Below are 20517 nucleotides of genomic sequence, written 5' to 3'. Positions count from 1 at the left end.
TGCTTAATTTAGGCGTTTCAGTAATATTATTATTATAATTATTATTAATAATAATAACAACAATAACAATTGAAATCACAGTTGCAACTACAGTTGGAAAGGTCAAATGCCATATAAAGTAGCATTAAGTATTAAATGCTTACAGGATATTCACAAATACTGCATACTGCCATAAGGTTTGGTATTTCGAACAAGTAGTGCTTACGCATAAATACTGCACACAGCCAAAATGAACTTTATTCAAAACAAATGAGTAATAATGCAAGTCTTCTCTGTGTAATATCAGTCAAATTATTGAAAGAAGCCAGTGGTTTAAGTCTGCATGCATTTACATGCCTAATTTTGTAGCACAAACAAAGGGCAGCCTCTTACTACAGTTCTCATCATATGCGAGTCCTAAATGAAGAGATGGGAAGAGAAAGACAGAGGAGAGGACAGTTATATTAAATGTCTACAATTGATGATCCTCTCAAAGACTTTCTACCAGTGTGGCACAAATCACAATATGACAGAGCCCTCAGTGACAGGACAATAGTTTGAAATTAGATTGGAGTTACAGTATAATATAACTACTAATAAAAAAAGTGGACACATTTGTTCAACTATCAGAGGTACTGTATAGAGGTACTGTATTAATACCTTGCAGCATCACGCAAAAGCAAAAACATTTTCAATGATCATTACCACTGTACAAATGAAGACTCCATCTTTAATGAATAAAAGTTGAATGAACAAATGAACAGAAAATGTATACCTTTGTCAACACTCATGCAGTCCTCTTCTCCACGGTTATCAGGCTGCCCTGGTGACCAGAATGTCCAGTCAAATGGTGTACCATCACTCCACTGCCACGTTCCCTCCTATACACAGTAAACACATACAGTACAATAAATTAACACCGACTTAACCTGTTAGCCCTCATTCCATTTTCTGAACCCCCCCACAAAAACTGTCATAGCCAAACTAAAATAGATACAGTTTATGAAGTCTTTGCACTAAAAGCATAAGTTTGGTCTCATTTGAAAGCAGACACTTGGAAGTTTATTAAGAGGTGAACATTAGTTACTGTCATAATGAAAAAAGTTGTTATAGAGAGCTTAAATTATACTTTTTTATAAACTCCACCAAACATGTATGAAATATTGTTATGAAAATCTAAATGAAATTGGCCTTGGAGCAATCTAGAAATGCTCTGCAGTTAAAGCCACAGGTCTGACCATGTTCTGTTTTAAATCTGAAGATGATACCTCTAAAACTCTGTATTTTATGAAATGTTTTTTAGACCCATGTCATGTAAATTTATTTAGAGAAAACAGCAAAAATGCTAAGCTAATGTTTGTTTATTTATATCTCACAACATCCTTTCAGTTTATTGTCCTATTGCTCCGTGTTTTAAACAGACTCATTAAATAAGCATCCGGATGAGTCATTAACAACTTTTAATCCGGGATATGGCTGTCTAAATGTTTATTTTATTATTATAAACAATATAATAATTGCTCATAATTTCTATTTAGTGTTTTATTTCCTCCTTTTGTCTCAATTCACTTTCTTTTTATTAAAGTCCTTTCTTACAAAAAGAAACTTACCTTAAAGAAGCTTTACCAGTCAAAATTATTCCTAGAAACACATATCTCATATCTCCAGACAGCAGATGTTTACAGAACAGCTAGTACGTTAGCTTAGCATACCATCAAAACACTACAAATAAAAGCATTTATAATAAAACTCACATTATAACATCAAAAGTCGAGTGCTTAAACAATCATGCGTGATCTGATGTGGCTTTGGATCATAAAATAAGACCGAAAATAAACAATTTTATGTTATTTATGCTGTTAGCTTAGCATAGCATTATAATATACAGTACTGTTATAAAAATAATAGACATAGCGTTAAAAATACAGACAAACCATAAATAATCTTAATCGTGTTTATTGTCTCTATGGTTTTAAAACATCAAAACATCTTTATTTACATGTTATTATAAAAACAGCGATCGCTCGTTGCAGGTCACTGCTCAAGTTCACGTCTGACTGACAGCTGCTGCTGCTGAGCTGACTGACGTCTTATTCTTTCTATGAAAGTTTATGAAAGAGTTTCAGACTTTAGCGCCCTCCGGCTTCACGTATGAATGAAACAAACTGAGTGTCAATGACTGCAGACTCAAACTTCCTCATATCGCCATGTTTGCAATAAAAATGGTTGAAATATTACCCCCACTGCAGAAATTTGAAGTAAACATATAAAATTGAAGTAATATTTCTCCAAATATGCATACTTTGAATTAAAAGCCCCGATAGATGTTGTTTTATCGAGTGCTTTCATGACGACCACGGAGGAGTATTTTTATCAATGAGTGCAGCTGAGGGTTATATTTCAAATTAAAGGTATGTACCGTTTTTCATTTTCATAACTCCTGACAAAAATGAAGAAATTACTGTTACTAGGATTCTCAGATTAAAATAAAGGTCAAAAACTAAATCTTAAATCAAAACACTTTTTAATGATGTATAGTTGTTTAATGTAAGTACATTTAAACTAACAGTAATTTACATTATGTAAATAAATAGCTCTTCAGTACATCCACGCCCTCGCGCAGGTTATCAGGTTTTAAACAACGTTAGATGCGACATTGTGTCTTTACAATGTTTCTGACTTACAGTAACAGCATCAGTGCCTCCTATCCAAACGGCTGATCTCGGCACCCTCATCAAAGACTTTACGACAATGAGATCATCATTGTTGCGGACAGAGGTTAGATTGCTATTTGCCATCTTACAATAAGCCTGCAGGAGAGATAGAGAGAGAGAAAGAAAGATAGAAAGAAAGAGAGAATCAGTGCTAAGTTTTGGTCAATATCTTACATGGATCATTCAGTATGTAGTGTATGTAATCTGTACCAGAGCCTCGTGCCATGTTTTGGGGGTTTTAAAAAGCTTGTAGCAACGATCTTCAGTATCTACCCATGTAGGCCAGCAGGGTGGATTCTCCTCATAGAGTTCAAGTGGACCAACGTGATCATAAGGGCTAGGGAGACGACCTGAAAATAGATTTTAAGAATGTCAATTAAACTATTTATTCAATACTTTGTCATTTATATCTGTAGACCCTGTGGTACAGAGATTTTACTACTTTACTACTGACAAAGTAAGGTCATGTCAAAGATTAAAATGTAAGTGAAATCAAATTTTGATGCTCTTCATCTCATGTATGTATAATGTTATACATATACGCACATGTTTGGTTACTGCTAATTAAATGTGTTACTAATTTTCAAAGTATTTCTCTATTATGTAGTATCGAGCAAGTTATTCTGAAGATCATCTTAAAATTGTTCTTAGTTAAGTTGATCTCTCAACCTGATCGGCTAACCTGAAGAGCTTGTAAAGACATCAAATCAGACCTAAAATTAATTTAACATATTTCTTTAGCAGAGGTTTAAATAAATACTGAATTGTAAGGTACCATAACATCCCTCAATGTTCCTAAATCTCCTTTGTTAGACTTTATGAGAGATTATGAAAAAATGAGTGTTACCTGCTATGAGACTGCTCAGGGAAAGACACAGGAGCATGAGAAAGGTGAAAACTGCCATCTTAACACCCACTAAACAATACAAATAAATGTCATTTGTTTCGTTATTAGCAATTTGTTATTTTTTGTCATTTTGTTACCAAAAGTTTTTTATTGGTAACAACACAGAACCATCATTTACAATTAAACCCAAAACAGACTGCACCACAAAAACGCAGTTACTTACAGAGCCAGAGGAAACACAAGACGGCCTGAATGAAGTCAGACACTGTACTTCAGTTCAATATTAACTAACGGCTGGTCTTTTATACTGCTTAAATCACCTGGAAAACAATAGACGGTTTGAGCTGTCCAAATCAGGTTTAACATGTCTCAAACTGTTCCCAAATATTACACAATATCATTGTACATTTCATGAAATGATGAAAAAACAAATCAACAACATACATGTTGTTCTCATTAATTAAATGTTTTATATTAATCCTCAGATTTGGTAACGCCACCGCACACCTAAACCAGCTTTACAGAGATTACCTGTAAATTACAGGCAGGTGTGAGCAGTGCCGAAGTGAAAAACTCTTTTGTGGTCAGACGAATGAAAATTTGACAATTGTTTTTGGAAAGCATGGATGCTGCGTCCTCTGGACCAAAAATTAAAGAGATAATCTGTATCAGTGCTCAGCTGAAAAGCCTTTATTTCTGATAGAGGTGAATTATGAGCAGATTTATAATTTAAAGCTTTTGTAATTTTTTTCTTATATTGTGTTTCTTATTTGATAAATTAAGTTACAGTTTTGTGTTTTTAGATCAACAGTATGTCCTTTCTGGAATAACACCATATAAGCTTAAGGTTTTTTGAACATGTTGGGTTATTTCCTAATGTGCAACACCACATATTTATTTTTCAAATAACCCTATAACTATCATATAAATTAGATATAATTTTAAAATTGTTATAATAACAATTTATTAGTTGTCTCCTGTTATTTAAAGGCCAATCGATCATGAAAGGATGTGTTACCTTTTTACTAGGGCTGGGTATCGATTCAGATGTTCCGGATCGATCCGATTTCGATTCATAAGCTATCGTATCGGTTCGATTCTGATTCTCGGACCGATTTTTATACTCGATTCTTGATTCAACTCAATGAATATAGATTTAATACAAACACTTTATTTATTTAAAGAAAACTGTGAAAAATAAGTTGGTAAGTTGTGTAATTAATAAAAAGAAATTAAGAGCCACCAACCTGTATATTACACTTTTTTAATTTTAGGTACACTTGGGTACATTAAAAGAGAACCCATCTCCAATTTTCAAATGCATACAATTTTGTTAAATAGCCTACAATACAATTTTGATGCAAGATAAAAAATGTATGCTCAAAAAAGTCAAAACAGTCGCTTTCCTTGATCAAACAGGATCAGGTTTTTTCATAAAAAATTTGTGGCCTTTGAGAATCGATTTTTAATCGACCACGTTAAAAAGACACGATTAATCGAAAAATCGTTTTTTGCAGCCCTGCTTTTTACACGTGTTGTGTATCCTATTTTCATTTTGTGCTCAAATAAATTAAAAGCAAAGTGTGTTGTTCTAATAATAACACAGAAATGTGTCTAGACACTTAGGGTGGTTTCCCAGGACAAGGATTAGATCTAGACTAAAATAAATGTAAGAGCTGTCCAAACTTTAAACAACTTGCACTGACATATCTTAAAATACATCAGTACCCTTTGTTTTGCCTTGAAATGCACATAAGTAATTATGTCCCAATTAAACTAGGTCCTGGCTTAAGCTAACCCTTGTCTGGGAAACTACCCCAGAATGTGTTGTTATAAACCACCGTGACTATTATGCTCCGCTTTTGCTGAACCCATGTTATTACTTGAGTTCCCAGCATGCATTGCATTATAAATAAAATACATTCATTGTAATGATTAAGAAAGCATAAGCATTTTTAAATGAACACTGTATTTCCCTGTGTAATTCTGTACAACAGTTAAAAGTTGTCCTAATTATTCAAATACCCGTTTCAATGACTACATATTAATCTCCTCTGAGAATGACTCTCGTTTTGTTAACGTTTGGGTGTGCGAGTGATTAATGTAATTATGTGCCTAACAGTCTAAACTAACTGAAACATCCAAATGATTTGTCATTCTCTTTGTGTCTTACATAATGCATTCGTTTTTTCCAAAGGGTGGAATTCCAGTAAGTGTAATTATTCAAGAGGAAATATTATCAAAAATACAAAGTACAAGGTTATTATATACAGTTTCTTCATACTTGCATTTATTCACTTAGTCACCTGCAAATATAGGAGAGCTGGCACAGAGTAGGCCTGCACGGTAGTGGGGGAAAACTTACATTGGAACGTTATGTTTTCCTGTGATGTATATTGCGATATGAGACATACTGAATGTCTTCACTAGATGACTTATAAAAGCTCAGTTTAAGAGGAATTAACTTCTACATTGCATTTTTTGTATTGCTCACTAATAGACATCTGTGTTTTCTGCTGTGAGTAATGCACAAGAGTAATGTCAGGAAGTTGTTGTTGGGCGATGAGGGTCCGGAAGTTACCATCAAATAAAATCTTTACTAAAATTAACTTAATAGAAAGCAAACTCTTTCAAACTTAATAATTTAGTATATTTATATATAATCGATTTAGGATCAAGTTGAGGCGTTCTGGGTTGAATTAATTTTCAATGTAAGCTTGGTATTCAAGATGAGGATTTTCATCTACATATTTCCGGATGTACCAGCAGGATATCCTTGCTTTCAAATGTTCTTCAACAACAAAGTCCAGAGCAGCCTAAAGGAAAAAAGCAGTTCGTTATTATAGCCATTAAGTTATATGACAGTGTTTAAATGAACAAGAGATTTGTTTACCTTGGCCAGGTGAGCTGCGACACCTTTACCCCTGTGTGATTCAGGAACCTCTGTAGATGTCAGCTCCACGTGTTTGTCATCTCTGAATGTGTATTTCAGTACAGCACTGCTCACTCCTCCTTTTTTAATTATACATTAAACAGCGTTTTATTTGTCTATCATTTATAATACAAAGCATATACAGCACATAGCTGTCACTCGAAACAACGTGAGATGCCTAAATAGACAACAATCTGTATCATCATAAAGAAGTAGGCAGCAGACGTAGCCTTGCAGTCTAGGTGCAAGGTGGTTCACTAGACAGATATCAAGAATGCATCAAGAATGTTTTCATTTCTTACCATCGCTGTCATTAATGTTGATCGTAAAACGCTGATTTTGTCTGTCGTGTATCACATGTGAATGGGAGTCGTTAGTATAATCGCAAAAACTGTTTATAGTGAATCGCTGACTTCTTTTTAAGCCCTGAATAATCTTAAACATATGCTGCGTCCGAAACCGCCTACTACATACTATATAGTACGCGAAAAGCAGTAGGCGAGGCGAGTAGTATGTCCGAATACATAGTATTCGAAAAACAGTATGCGAAAAGTACCCGGATGACCTACTACTTCCGGTTAGATTTTGCAGTGTGCATACGATGGACGCTTCACTATCCCATGATGCCCCGGACGAGGAGTTATCCAACGAAGAAGAAGAGGCACGCGGCTGTTTTCACGCTAAAATGACACGACGTGATGACGACGTATGTCACGTTATGTAACAACATGGTGGATGTAGTACGTCCGAATCTCATTCATACTACCAGGATTCATACTATACAGTACCTACTGTTTTAACGCCAAGTAAGTAGGTACTTCATCTAATTCAGTACCTACTATACAGTATGCGGTTTCGGACGCAGCCATACTGTTTAAAGACAGCCTGTGTCGCGCCATGATGACGTGACGTCACATAGCGGCCTAACATGAACAGCAGATGGCGGTGTAACGCTGTTTTCTCCCTGTTGTGTTTCTCAAATCTATTTTATCTACTTAATTTACAACACTTCTTTAAAGCTTTAATATATGTGCTGCATTTCTAGCTGCTTTAAAACAAATCAAGTTCCACAAGCAAGATCAATCACAGCAATTTATTAAACAGTCACAATCCCTGCATTCAAATGTAGTAAAGGGCCCATATATGCAAAATTCAATTCTACAAAGTGTTTGGACATAAATGTGTGTTGGCAATGTGTGAACACAACCACCCTACAATGAAAAAAATCCATGCACTCCTTCTTTTAAACCACAATTAAACCACAGCAGACTTCCCAGCAAACACGAATGTGAGGCCCACGTTGTTTACACATGGGTACAAAGTGGGCTCAAAATTGGCATCTTTTCCAGGGCCCATTTGGGTTACCCAGTTAGGACCAGCAAGGTGGGTTCCCCATGTGGTTCCTAGTTGGGTCATTAATGGGAAATGTGTGCATGGGCTACACAAAGGACTCATTTTGTTTTAGCAAATATATTATATTTGCTAAAACAAAATGAGTTATATTTAATATAACTGTTATATTTAATATAACAAGTGCAAACATAATTAATTCCATTGATTACATGGGTATATAGTGCACATACTGTATTTCACTAAAATTGTTGCTGTTTTGACATTTGAACTTAAACACCATTGATTGTTTTTTTGTGTTGAACTCACCATACAACCCAGACATTTTATTTGATTTTGGTAGGTACGTTGTACTTGAAATTAAAACAGTACATTTTACTTAAAGGGACAGTAAGTAAGGTTTTAAGTGTTTTATTAATCAAAATCAATGTCTTTATTCATAAATATGTCCTCGTTGGTGTCAAATGACCTCTGCCAATGATCTGACTTTTCTTTGTAAGCTTAGAATTTCTTCTCTTTATTTACATTGAACGGGTAAGTCCACAGAGGCTTCCATATCGTTCCGCCGTATTGCTAAACTATAATAGCAGAGAGGGACAAAAAGCACTGGCCTACCAACGCGTTTCCACAACGCGTTTTTATTCAGAACACGTGAACCAGCTGAAACGGACAAAGAGATCAGTGAATACATAACATCTACCGTAGTTGCAACACGCATTTGGAAAAGTGAGGCGCTAGAGAGCACTATTCGTTTGAATGGAAAATACAATTTCACCACTAAAATCCTACTTATTGTCTCTTTAATTGTTACGAGGATTTTATTAAGTAAATTTAACTTATTTTTAAGTTATTTTTTTTCAATGTAATAGCAATGTTAACCTCCTAAGACTGAGGTCATCGTGGACATTTTTGCACCATAATTCTTAATTCTGTGTAACTGGACCTGTTGCACACAAATGTGGACAATAACACTGCAAGTAAGCTTACGATGGGCCTGTATGGGCATAGCCTAAGGGCCCCGCACAGGTTTGCTCACTGGCGAAACGTTGGCCCCTTAGCGCTGGCCCCGCATGGGCAGCCCTCACTTAGCCCCCAGGAAGCCCTCACATAGAGAAATCCCCAAAGTTAAATGAACACTGCTGGATGTATATATTGTCCCAATCTTACAGAGTGTTAAAAAGTAACAATGAAGCAGAATTAAAACCGCTGTTATCCTCTCTCTCAACATCTCTGTCTGAAATCTAAAATTGCATTTTACATCTTACTTGTAGAGTCATTTTCTTACTTTAGGTTGAGATTTTGTTTCATTTAAAGTCACCACTATTGTGATCAGTGTTTGATTTAGTTAAACTTGACTCTTGACTCTTGCCTTGTTCAGTCTTTTGATTGCTATAACTTTGTGTGTTTAAAACATGTTTGTTATGGCAGCATGCGATCCTTTGGTGGTGGTCAGTTCAGTAAATAAAGTCTGAACATCATCATATAAAAACTTATGTATTAATTTATTGTTTGCACGCTTAACAGAAGGATGTTTCTCTGACAATGTGATACTATAGTATGAGATCGAGCTCTCTCTTAGCAGTTTGTCTTTCTGAAGAATTTTGAAACACTGACACTTAAAATTAACTGCTCTACAATGTAGACACACAAATATCAAGAATCAGAGTATGAATCACAATGATGGTGACAATAAAACAAAAAGCTTCATGCTGCAATGCATGCTGGGTATCAACAAATTACAAATCTCATCCAGAACTCCCAGAATGCACTGCGGCATGAATACATAATGACATTTTTTTACCATTTTCTTTGTCACCATCGTTGAGATTCACACTCCGACTCCCGACGTCCGTGCATCCACACTGTTCAGCGGCCAATGTTCAGGTGCAAACTATCAAAATCCTTCCGAATGACAAACTGCTACGAGAGTTCTGGACCTTACACTGTTGTATTTCATTGTTAACAGAAAATTATGCTTCTGATGAGTGGGGAAAACTATATTAATAAATCTGTTCATTAAATTATTATGTTTGACAATGTTTATGTATCAACCAGCAATATTCAACTACTACTGCCTTTTCTTTGCTATAACATGTGTTTTAAACACACTTAGATATAGCAGTTAGAAAACACTAACAAGCCAACGGTCAAGAGTCAAAGTCCAATTAAAACAACCACTGATCACAATTATGGTGACTTTAAATGAAACAGCCAACATCTTAACATAAGTTAAGAAAATGACTCTACAAGTAAGATGTAAAATGCAATTTTATATTTCAGACAGAGATGTTGAGAAAGAGGACAACAGAGCTTTTAATTCTGCTTCATTGTTACTTTTTAACACTCTGTAAGATGGGACAGTATATACATCCAGCAGTGTTTATTTAACTCTGGGGATTTTTCTGTATGAGGGCTTCCTGGGGGCTAAGTGAGGGCTGCCTGCGCAGGGCCAGCGCTAAAGGGCCAACGTTTTGCCAATGAGCAAACCTGCGCGGGGCCCTTAGACTAGCCCTAAGTGGGCCCATAAAGGGCCATTGTAGGCTTACTTGCAGGGAACACTGCTTCATGTTCTAAGAAAAAAATTGGTTATTATATTTATTGGTTCTTCTAACCCCGAAATTGGAGAGAAATCTGAAAAAAAGACAAACCAAAGCTCGGGTCTTAGGAGATTAATATAGTTTGCTATGCTTTGTTCAGATGCCACCTCTAAGCGTGCAGTTCAGGCTGTCTTTGACTGTCTGCGGGCTGGTGCCAAAAGGGGTTGCACCTGGGCTGATATTAATGTGGGGCCCACATAGGCTCCCCAAATGGGACCCAGCTAATTTTGTCCCAGATGGGCTGATGATGGGTCCTTGATGGGTTCTGTATAGCGCCCATATGGGTTAACCAGGTTGCTCCCACTTGGTGCCTACATTAGTGATGGGACCCAGCTAGCTAGGTCTTATGTAATAAAAATCCTTGCTTAATAAAGTAAACCATGAAGAATACAAGTGTCACGGTCCTGTTCTGTGTTTTTTACTTTTATGTCTGGATTTTGAGTTTTTGTTTCTGCCTCATGCTTCCCTGCTGAAAAAACCAGCATACCAGCAAGACCAGCATATGTTGTGTTTTGGTGCTGGTTTGCTAGTGAACACCAGCTAAACCAGCACCAAACCAGCATTAGCACCAGCATTAGCACCAGCTAAACCAGCACCAAACCAGCATTAGCACCAGCATCCCATGCTGGTCATACCAGCATATGTTGTGTTTTCGTGCTGGTATGCTGGTGACCACCAGCTAAACCAGCATAGACCAGCATAATTTCCATGCTGGTTTGATGCTGTTTTTTCAGCAGGGTTGTAGTCATTTTGTAGTTCTTTTGTTCATTGCTTCCCAGTTGATTATCTCATCAGGTGTGTCTTATTATTTTGTGTATTGCCCTAGTGTTTCAGGTGTCTTTTGTCAGACGTTGTTGGATGTGGTGCTTGTGCTTTCTTGTGTTTGTTTTGATACTGTGGATTATTCATCACCCATCAGTCATCTAGGCTAACACATGTGGGGCAACCATGGAAACTGAGGACAAAATTAGCTGGGTCAGCCAGGTGCAACCCATTTTGGGCCCCACATGGGTGTGTTGGCTGGGTTTATTAGACATGTCGTTTTGATTTTTGTTAATGTGACGTCACACTAACAAAGCCCCATCCACTGCCACTGACTGACTGGTTAACTTTACCCCAAAGCTTTTTTAAATGTGTTTGTTAGCACGTTGTATCAATAATGTGGCTAAAGATACTATAATATTGGCCATTAAATGAGCATAATATTGGCACTTAGCAAGATCTTATAATTTAAGAACTGCGCCACAATGAAACATTTAATTGGTACATTAAGCCCAACTGAAAAATGTTTCCTTTTGTTGATCTCATTCATCAGGCCACTCCACAGCCGTGGTGTCCTTGACTCCTGCTGCCATGATGGCAAAGAAGAGGTTGGGAAAGAGAGATCTCGTGTAGATTGCTGCTTTGGAAAAGGAGCGAGCCATTAAAATCTCCTTTTTCTTGCTACTCAAAGTCTTCAGAATTTCACTTGCAATCTGTTTAGGGTTCACACCAAAGGACTTCTGTTTAGTGAAGGCTGAATTTTCCAACCGGAGTTCAGGGATTATAGTGGAAAACAGAAACAAACAAGAAAGACGTTATTATGTACCTTTTATCATTGATTCTTAAAGGGATAGTTTACTGAAAACATGGATCACCATTTACTCACTTCACCATTTACAAACCTACATAAATTATTTTGTTCTGCTGAACTCAAAGAAAAATATTTTGAAGAATGTTTGTAGCCAAACAGATCAGGGGCACCAGTAACTTCCATAGTAGGAAAAATTAATACTATGGAAAAGAATGGTGCCCCAGATCTGTTTGGTGATAACATAATTAATATATATATATATATATATATATCTCCCACGGGTTTTTTTCCTCCTAGGACTTTTTCCCTTCTGGCTAAAAAAGTCGGGAGGTTTTTCTCCTAGAGGTTTTTTCAACTAGGTTTTTTTAACTTAGCACCCTCTTCTATACGTTACATTTTTAATACGCTCACTTGTAAAAAGTTTATTCATAGCCGCTGTATTTTGCTATTTATGTTGTCTATCGATATTTTCTGTGTTTTCCCCTGCTTCTATTAATGTAAAGCTGCTTTGAAACAAATACCAATTGTGAAAAGCCCTATACAAATAAAATTGAATTGAATAATTGTCATTTTTATGTAAACTATCCCTTTAAGTACTCAGAAAAAAGCTTCAGGAAACATAACTGCACACATAAAAGTTTACTGTGTAACAAAAAAATATACAACGTTTATATTAAGAGGGTTTTCTCTCTTATGTGCTACTTCCTGATTTTTCAGTTTTTTTCACAAAATGTTGGATTTCCTCACATTTTGGGTTAACAAACAATTTAGAAATGTGTATACATTTAGGGGTGGTTTCCCAGACAGTGATTAGACTAGTCCTAGACTAAAATAAATGTAAGAGCTGTCCAAATAGAAAACAACTTGCACTGACATATCTTAAAATACATCAATGCAATTTGTTTTGCCTCAAAATGCACACAAGGAATGTTTTTAGTAAGACATGTTTGTTAAAACTAGTTATTATATATTATTATATTTCATAATTAAACTAAGGCCTAGTCCTGACTTAAGCTAATCCCTGTTCGGGAAACCACCCCTTAGTGTTTCATGTCTTAAGCCTCAGTGCTGAGCAATATAAACTAACTGCATAGTTTACTCACTTGTGCGCATTGCCTCGTCCTCTGTGCTGGGAGATTTTATAAATGTGTGATTGACGGTGCTCACTGTGATACCATACTGCTGAACTTCAGCCCGCAAACAGTCAAAGAAAGCCTGAACCGCGTGCTTAGAGGCGGCATCTGAACAAAGCAGAACAAACTATATTATCATTGCTAGTACAGTGAAAAAAACTTGACATAATTCATTAATAAAATCGTAACAATTTGCACAAGCTTTTTAAGTAAAGGACAACTTACCTACTCAATAATACATGAAACAATTGTTAAACAATTAAGTAAATATTTTATTTTAGAAGTTAGTTTTATTTTAATCGTTTAGGTAAAGTCTATTACTTTTTTAAACACTGAAGCATTGCTGTCCTTAAAATAAACATTTTTAAAACTGTTGTAGGGTAGATTGTATTTGCTTTGTTTGTTATTTTCTTTACAAAATTATCATTATTATAAGAGCTAATATAATATAAAAGTTCTGATCAGATGTTATTCTGTGAAAAAGCTTAAATAATCACAATATTCAGGCACAAGGGATCATGGATATTTCTTACAACATCAAGCAGACTTGAATGTGCTAAAGTTTTTGATTAAAATGTACTTAGTTTTTTTTAGGACTACATGCAGTGACTATAAAACGGTTACATAATACAAAAAAATATGTAATAACAGGGCTCAACGCAAAAAAATTTTATACCGGCCCAGTGGTTCAGGTTTTCACTTGCCCTGCCAAATATTTCACTGGCGTCAATAAAAAAATGTCAGTGTCACATATTTAAAAATAATAATTCAAAAGTCAAATATAATTGTATACATATACAACAGACATGTTCTAACAAAAAGCTCCCAACTTTTCTGCTTTACTTGTAAACTGACAGCAAATTCTGCAAAATATTGCACCGTTTCTTTCGTCTTGTTTTACCCAAGTAAATGTCTGCTTCCAAGATGTTAAATAATATACATTGATGAAAATATATTTTAGTGACTGAGGGTGAAGCAGTCCTTTATGTTGAGCCCTGTAATAAGAATACTATTCTCACATAATTCATTTTGTACATGAATTGTACATGAATTAGGAAAATCTAGTGTATAATAAATCAAAGTTTAATTTGTACCTATCATCATGTTATTGCACTGCTGATACCCTATGAACAAAAGTATTACGACCCTCCTTCAGAAGAAGGGATTTCTCGAAAAATTGTTATTCATTCATTCGTGTTTTAATATTCACTGAAAATCTTCCCTTCAAAATTCTCACTTTGAACTGACTAAGTGTCTTAGTTATTATACATGCAAGTATTCATCAGTTTTGTCAAATGTTTCTCTTTCTGTGTGCCACATGAAAGTAAACATAAACAAGTTCAGAATGACATGAATAAATAATAAAACCATTTAAATTTTGTGTGAACTCTTTCTTTTAAACTTACAGGTGGCACGGAACGGCACGGTCAGCCTCCCCTGAATGCTGTTGACTAGAAGAATGTGACCCGTCCTCCTGGAGATCAGGGATGGAAGTACACCTGTGACCGTGTAAAATAAAATAAAAATGCTTTAAGTGAGACGTATTTTTGACAGCTGTTACAACATTCATTAATGGAGCTTGCATTTTACCCTTAGCCAACGTCATGGGCCCAAAGTAGTTCACATCCATGACAGTTCTGTCCATCTCTAGAGACAGATTCTGTACAGGAGCCTTAACCTTCAGGCTGCTGTTGAAGATCAGAATATCCAGACATCCATAACACTCCAGGATTTCAGAAATCACATCTGGAACACTTTCCATATCAATGAAGTCCAGCTCCACGAGTTTGGGCGAAAACGTCTAAGCAGTAAAGATGAAATAATTGAGTGATCATCTAATTAAACACAGTACATGGTGACTGAGTTTACCCAAGTTCACACCCCCCCAAAAAAAATTATTGTGCATTTATTTATTCAACCTGTGTCCTTACAAACTGCCTGACTCACTTGTGTCTAAAGTGACTTTTATACAATAACCGATTCCAAGACCAGAAGGTGTTGAGACCAAGATTTGATGGGCTGAGACCAACACAAGACCCAGACCAAAGACAGTGGAGACCGAGACAAGACCAAGACCATCAAAAAATAGATGGAATTACATCTTAGATATTGTGGGCCTTTGTATTAATTTTGTTGTCAGATTTCTTTTTGGACTATCCCCCATGCATCTCTTACCGGCAGAAAAACAAAATAAATCAAATAAGAAACAAGTCAATGATTGCTTTTAAATCCAGAAGTTTTTATGATGTTTAATGATTAATGATATTAATCAGACAATGCACCAGCAATTTAGTGTAATTTTCACAGTTGAAATCAAATAAAATATAGTCCTAAATATAAGAATTAAAACTTGAAGTAAACAATAATTAGAAATGTTGCCTTAGCAAAAGTGTTTAGGCTGAGGCAACTACAATTTTTAACTGAAACAAACTATAAACAAAAACTGAAAAATAAAATAATAATAATTTTAACTTAAATAGAAATATTAGTATGGAAAAAAACAAATAAAATGATGAAAGCTTATGGAAAAGATATTAAGAATTAAAATTAAAATATAAAAATTAATGCTAAGTCAAAATATTAATAAAGCTACAATAAACTAAAATACAATCCAAAATAACTCTGGTGGGGGAAAATATGATGATCAGAATGTACAATAAAAGTAAACAGGGACGGCTGGGCTCATTGGTTCGTGTAGGTTGTCTACAAACCGGAAGGTTGGTGGTTCAATATCCAGCTCCACCTGACCAAGTGTCGAAGTGTCCTTGAGCAAGACACCTAACCCAGCTGCGACGAGCTGGATGGCACTTTGCCTGGCTGACACCGCCATCGGTATATGAATGTGTGAGTGAATGGGTGAATGTGAGGCAAATTGTAAAGTGCTTTGGATGGCCATAAGTCTGTTAAAAGCGCTATATAAATGCAGTCCATTTACCATTTACCATTACATTACACAAAAATGACACATAATGGGTTAAATAGAATAACACAAAACAATGTGTAAAAATGTACACATCCTTTGTCACAGTGCACTGTAAAAATTTGATGTAATTATGCAGCTGGTTGCCAGTAACTTACTGTAGAAGATAAAGACTGTGGCCAGTAAATAACATAAATGTAAAATCTACAGTAAGTTACTGGCTAGTTGCCAGTAATACCAAGTAATACTGTAACTTGTACAGAATTTTTTACAGTGTAGCAAACATGTTTTTAGTGTTTCTTGTTTAAATTTTAGTTAATTTAAAGATAATAACCTTGTTTTCTATTAAAAAAAAAAAACATTAAAAAGACTGACATAAGTAAATGATGACTGAATGAATGAAAATGAGTCACAATGAATTTTCACTTTGAAGTAACTATCCAGTTGAACAAAAACTTTGTGTTTTTCATATATGGGGACACTGTTTGTTAATATTGCTATTGGTAATTTTGAACTTACAATTGTTGGATCTGATTCATCTGTCAGCTGCTCAGCTAAATCCTCTAACTTCTCCCAGTTATTTCCACAGAGGATCAGTCTGGCTCCACTGGTGTGAAAGAGTTTCGCACATTCTGAAATGATCACAACAGAGCTTATTGGCTTTATTAGTATACATAGGATTTTGGTGTGTCAAATACACAGTTTAACACCATCTTAATGTTACTTTAGTCATTTTGGCATTCCTAATCCACTAGAGTGGATCCCCCTTACAATAGTGTCTAAATGACAGAACCGATTTATAAAAAAATTTAGTGTTGTAGTTAGAAAAGTGTTTAAGCGTTCAGAAGATACTGGAGGAACAACACTGTTGCTCAGAAATGAGCATTCCTTTCCAAGCGCTGACAGTGAGTCAGTAATCAGCACCACTTTGTTCTTCACAGTTGTCTTGGCTAAATGCCGAAGCATCAGACTGTAGAGATAAAATACAGCAGCTGTGATCAACACCACTGTGGTCACGAGCCAAACTGGGGTCACATTCAGTCCCATAAAGAAAAACCAGAAAACAATGTAAATCCTTCAAAATATACTGTCTATATATTTGTTTTACAGTAAACATTTTAGTATAATACATAAAATCTCACCATAATGTCACTTAAACCCATGGTTACAGAGATTTAGAGGCCTGTGCTTAACTAATCCTTAAATCCACAAGGCTGGCCATCACATTAATTCTAAAAAATGTAAAAACAAAATGGCATGTCATTTATCATCACAGAACATGTTTGAAAATCTATGTATAAAACTGCATACTGACACTCTTCTTAAAATGAGTGCAGTTTTTAATATTGGTCTCTTTTTAAAACCATTGTGCACAATGCCGCAAATATACATTTACAATGTAAGATAGCCAAAGTCTATCAGGATGGTTTGCATGTACTGTAAGCTGTTTTTACTCCCCCATTTACTCAGTGTTGAGAAACGCTCTAAATATATTCTAGTCTAGAATGAAAATTCCCAGCCTAACTTTAGACTACAGGGCTGACCAAAAAAAAAAACAACAACACAAAAGAAAAGATACAGCTTACTAACATCATTACCGGTCTTTATTAGTTATTTTGAACAACAATAAGGTTATGACTGTAAGTCTTGAACACAAAAGATCAAACAAATAGCCCAAGCAGTCCACTCAACAAGATAGTTCTCAATCACAAGCATGGATACATGGAGTCTTCTTTTTGACTTACCACATACAGAAGCATAATGTTTGGACTTCTGCTGGTCTGTTTTTTAAGGATTACCCATCAGTGGTTGTAATCTTCTCCACTAGTGTCTCTGAGCACAGCACAGCACTAAACAGCAGTCACTGAAGCGAAGTTTGTTTTGTGAGTGCTTTTAATAGCTCACAGCTGAAGTGGTTGTTTGTCATATGCTTTAGCAGCCTGAGAAAGTAGATAAATGAGCGGCAAATGAGAACGTTTTTGAACAGAGACATTGAATAAGGCACAATTTCCTAATTAGGTTTAAGGGATCTTTTAGAAACAGATGAGAGGTTTGGCAATTTATCATGAAAAATGATCTGCTTATGATAATTCTTTACTGGGTAATTAATTATCTGGATTCTTGTAAATAAATCTTTCTAAATTCAGTTGTTGTGTAACATTTTCTTATTTTTTATATAACAAGATAAGATATAACAGATATATGATATTACTATCAATGAGGTGAATTGCAATGCTCTGCCAATGAAAGTCCTGCCTTCTAGTTAAAATTATCAGCCGACAAAGGCTGACGTTACTCTGGGGGAGGAGCTGTATACAGAGTCACTGTCATGCTGCCTGCTGGAAGGAGACGAGGGAACCATTCGAAAAGAACATTTGGCAGACCAGTGACGATGATACACAAGGAGAAGGTGCGGGAAAGTATGGGATTCTGGGAACTGGAGACTATGGGGAGATGATGGGGAAAACAGAGGGAAAACCAAGCAGGCAGACAGACTGAGATTCTGAAAGTCACGCACGTGAGCCGGTGTCAACCTGTGCACATGGCCAGTAGCTAAAACAGCTTTGAATAAAGATGTTTTAGCACCCCGCTAAATTTGAGCTTAAGAAACAAAAGTTATGGTACAGTTTATGTCACATAGACCTAATTGTTGGTCGTAAATGTTTTATATCTTTTTCTCATTTATGTAGCTAGGAGTTAGTCTTACAAGCTGAAAAAACTGCCCGGAGGCATTGCAAAGATGGCCACCTAGTAGGGCAACTTCCCTGAAGGAACTTTGGTAATATATGACAATATAGACGGTTGTAGTGGCAACAACATAAACAAACGGCTTTTGTGGACCAAACTTAATAATGGTTTCATTGGACGCACGTGCCTGGCCTGAAGTTGTGTTTGTTGGTTTCCAAAAAAGGAGGGGAGACCGTGCATTAACATCATAACTTTAGCTCAGTGTAATGGTTAATACGCTTTTGCTTTGATTTTGAATAGTTCATTTACTGGTTATTTATTTTACTTGTTATTTAAAGTAATCACTCTAGAAGGACTCTGTTTGTCAGGAACAGGACACGAACCCAGGTGTAGACAGTTAACAAAACCTTTTATTTTATAAAGAAACAAGAAAACAAAACCCACGAGGGGGCAAAGACACTAGGTAATAGTGATGGGTCGTTCGCGAACAAGACGTTCTAAGAGCTGATTCTTTGTAACGAACGAGCAGAGCCGAATCTTCAGACGCAGGCAGGGGTGGGACCGTACGAGCCGGCTCTTCTAAGGGAGCCGAGCCGAAAGAGCCGAATCTATGGAAAGAGCCGGAATGCCATCACTAAAATGTAGAGCCGGAGTTTGAGCCGAAAGAGCCGAATCTATGGAAAGAGCCGGACTGCCCATCACTACTAGGTAAACAAAACACTAAACAAACTAGACTTAACAATGAACTGGACAAATAACCTTGACAAATATACACTTGACTAAGACTTTGAAATGGCATATGCTTTAAACAGGACTGGTACAAAACGAACGAGCACAGGACAGCAAACACAAGGGCAATAAATAGGGGAACAAATCAAGAGGGGAACAGGTGACATGATTCAAACAATAATGGGATAATTAATGAGGAAACAAGGGGGCTGGGTCAGGAGACGAGACAGAAAGCACATGGCTAGGAAAAAACAAAGCCAGTGCTCTCACACAAAACATTGGGCTGCCATGATCCTGTCACTATGACTAGAAAACTGTGACCTGAAGACAGGATCATGACACTGTTGTTATCGATTTTTTGCAGAGGTCACAGCAATGTTAAGTTTGGTCCACAAAAGCCGTTTGTAAATGATGTTCTACTGAAACCATCTATAGACGGTTTCAGAAGTAACAACATAAACACGCGGCTTTCGTGGTCATCACGTAACTTCCGGTAAACTCTGCGAAGAACAAATAACAACAAAGTCCTTTTTTAAAGTGTAACTAAACCCCTGGTCAGAGCCTGACTCCACCCACTGGCAATATTTGAAAAATGCAAGAAAAGTGGGCAGATCCCAACGGAGATATGGGGGACGAACTAAGCTTGTACCAAGCATGTGGTGAGATCGTAACAAGGGCGTGGTGAGCTTGAACCTGCTTACGTCACAAGTTACTTTTTGGACCCAACATCCAATAGGAAAATTCAACTGCAGTAGCCACCGTTCAACCTGAAGAGGGCAGCACTCAGACGTTTTTACACCATATATTATAGTATTGAAACACTTTATATCCAAATGTCAAAAAACTTACTAAAATCCATTAACAGCACTAATAAAGCATCATTCTTACAGATCATTAACTAAAAAAAGTTGGTTAAGGGTTTAGTTACTCTTTAAGTAGTTTATTTATATAACAAGCAAAATAAACAACACGTAGATTACATAGAAACCCAAAACATTTGTTATTTTTGACGAGGTATTTGTTTAAGAGCTCAGTTTCAGCAACTAGTCAGACCA

General features: G+C 36.1%; 3 protein-coding genes across 4 annotated transcripts; all 3 read right to left on the bottom strand.

The window, feature by feature from the left end:
• Positions 1–212: 212 nt before the first annotated feature.
• LOC141350965 (C-type isolectin Sp-CL4-like) lies at positions 213–3834 on the bottom strand. Its single transcript, XM_073856828.1, has 6 exons — positions 3764–3834; positions 3541–3609; positions 2904–3043; positions 2664–2789; positions 755–860; positions 213–396 (listed from the first exon to the last, which is right to left on the bottom strand). The coding sequence occupies exons 2-6, from the start codon at positions 3596–3598 to the stop codon at positions 329–331; spliced, it is 498 nt and encodes a 165-aa protein (XP_073712929.1). The 5' UTR covers positions 3599–3609; positions 3764–3834; the 3' UTR covers positions 213–328.
• Positions 3772–8791, bottom strand: LOC129427459 (protein NATD1). 2 transcript variants are annotated; one of them, XM_073856829.1, is made up of 5 exons: positions 7343–8791; positions 6775–6917; positions 6434–6552; positions 6304–6356; positions 3772–3860 (listed from the first exon to the last, which is right to left on the bottom strand). In XM_073856829.1, exons 1-5 carry the CDS (start codon positions 7369–7371, stop codon positions 3857–3859), a joined length of 348 nt encoding a protein of 115 aa, XP_073712930.1. In that variant the 5' UTR covers positions 7372–8791; the 3' UTR covers positions 3772–3856. The 2 variants fall into 2 exon arrangements, with proteins under 2 accessions (XP_073712930.1, XP_055039946.2); XM_055183971.2 differs by lacking the exon at positions 3772–3860 and having other exon boundaries at positions 5600–6356.
• Positions 8792–10382: 1591 nt separating this feature from the next.
• dhrs7ca (dehydrogenase/reductase (SDR family) member 7Ca) lies at positions 10383–17947 on the bottom strand. The gene is made up of 8 exons (XM_073856827.1): positions 17791–17947; positions 17193–17277; positions 16934–17094; positions 16565–16678; positions 14716–14926; positions 14532–14624; positions 13096–13233; positions 10383–11935 (listed from the first exon to the last, which is right to left on the bottom strand). Exons 2-8 carry the CDS (start codon positions 17206–17208, stop codon positions 11724–11726), a joined length of 945 nt encoding a protein of 314 aa, XP_073712928.1. The 5' UTR covers positions 17209–17277; positions 17791–17947; the 3' UTR covers positions 10383–11723.
• Between the last annotated feature and the right edge of the window lie 2570 nt (positions 17948–20517).

This window comes from Misgurnus anguillicaudatus, chromosome 19 (assembly GCF_027580225.2).
Source record: "Misgurnus anguillicaudatus chromosome 19, ASM2758022v2, whole genome shotgun sequence".
Lineage (NCBI taxonomy): Eukaryota > Metazoa > Chordata > Actinopteri > Cypriniformes > Cobitidae > Misgurnus > Misgurnus anguillicaudatus.
This window is presented reverse-complemented; position numbering and strand designations above follow the sequence as displayed.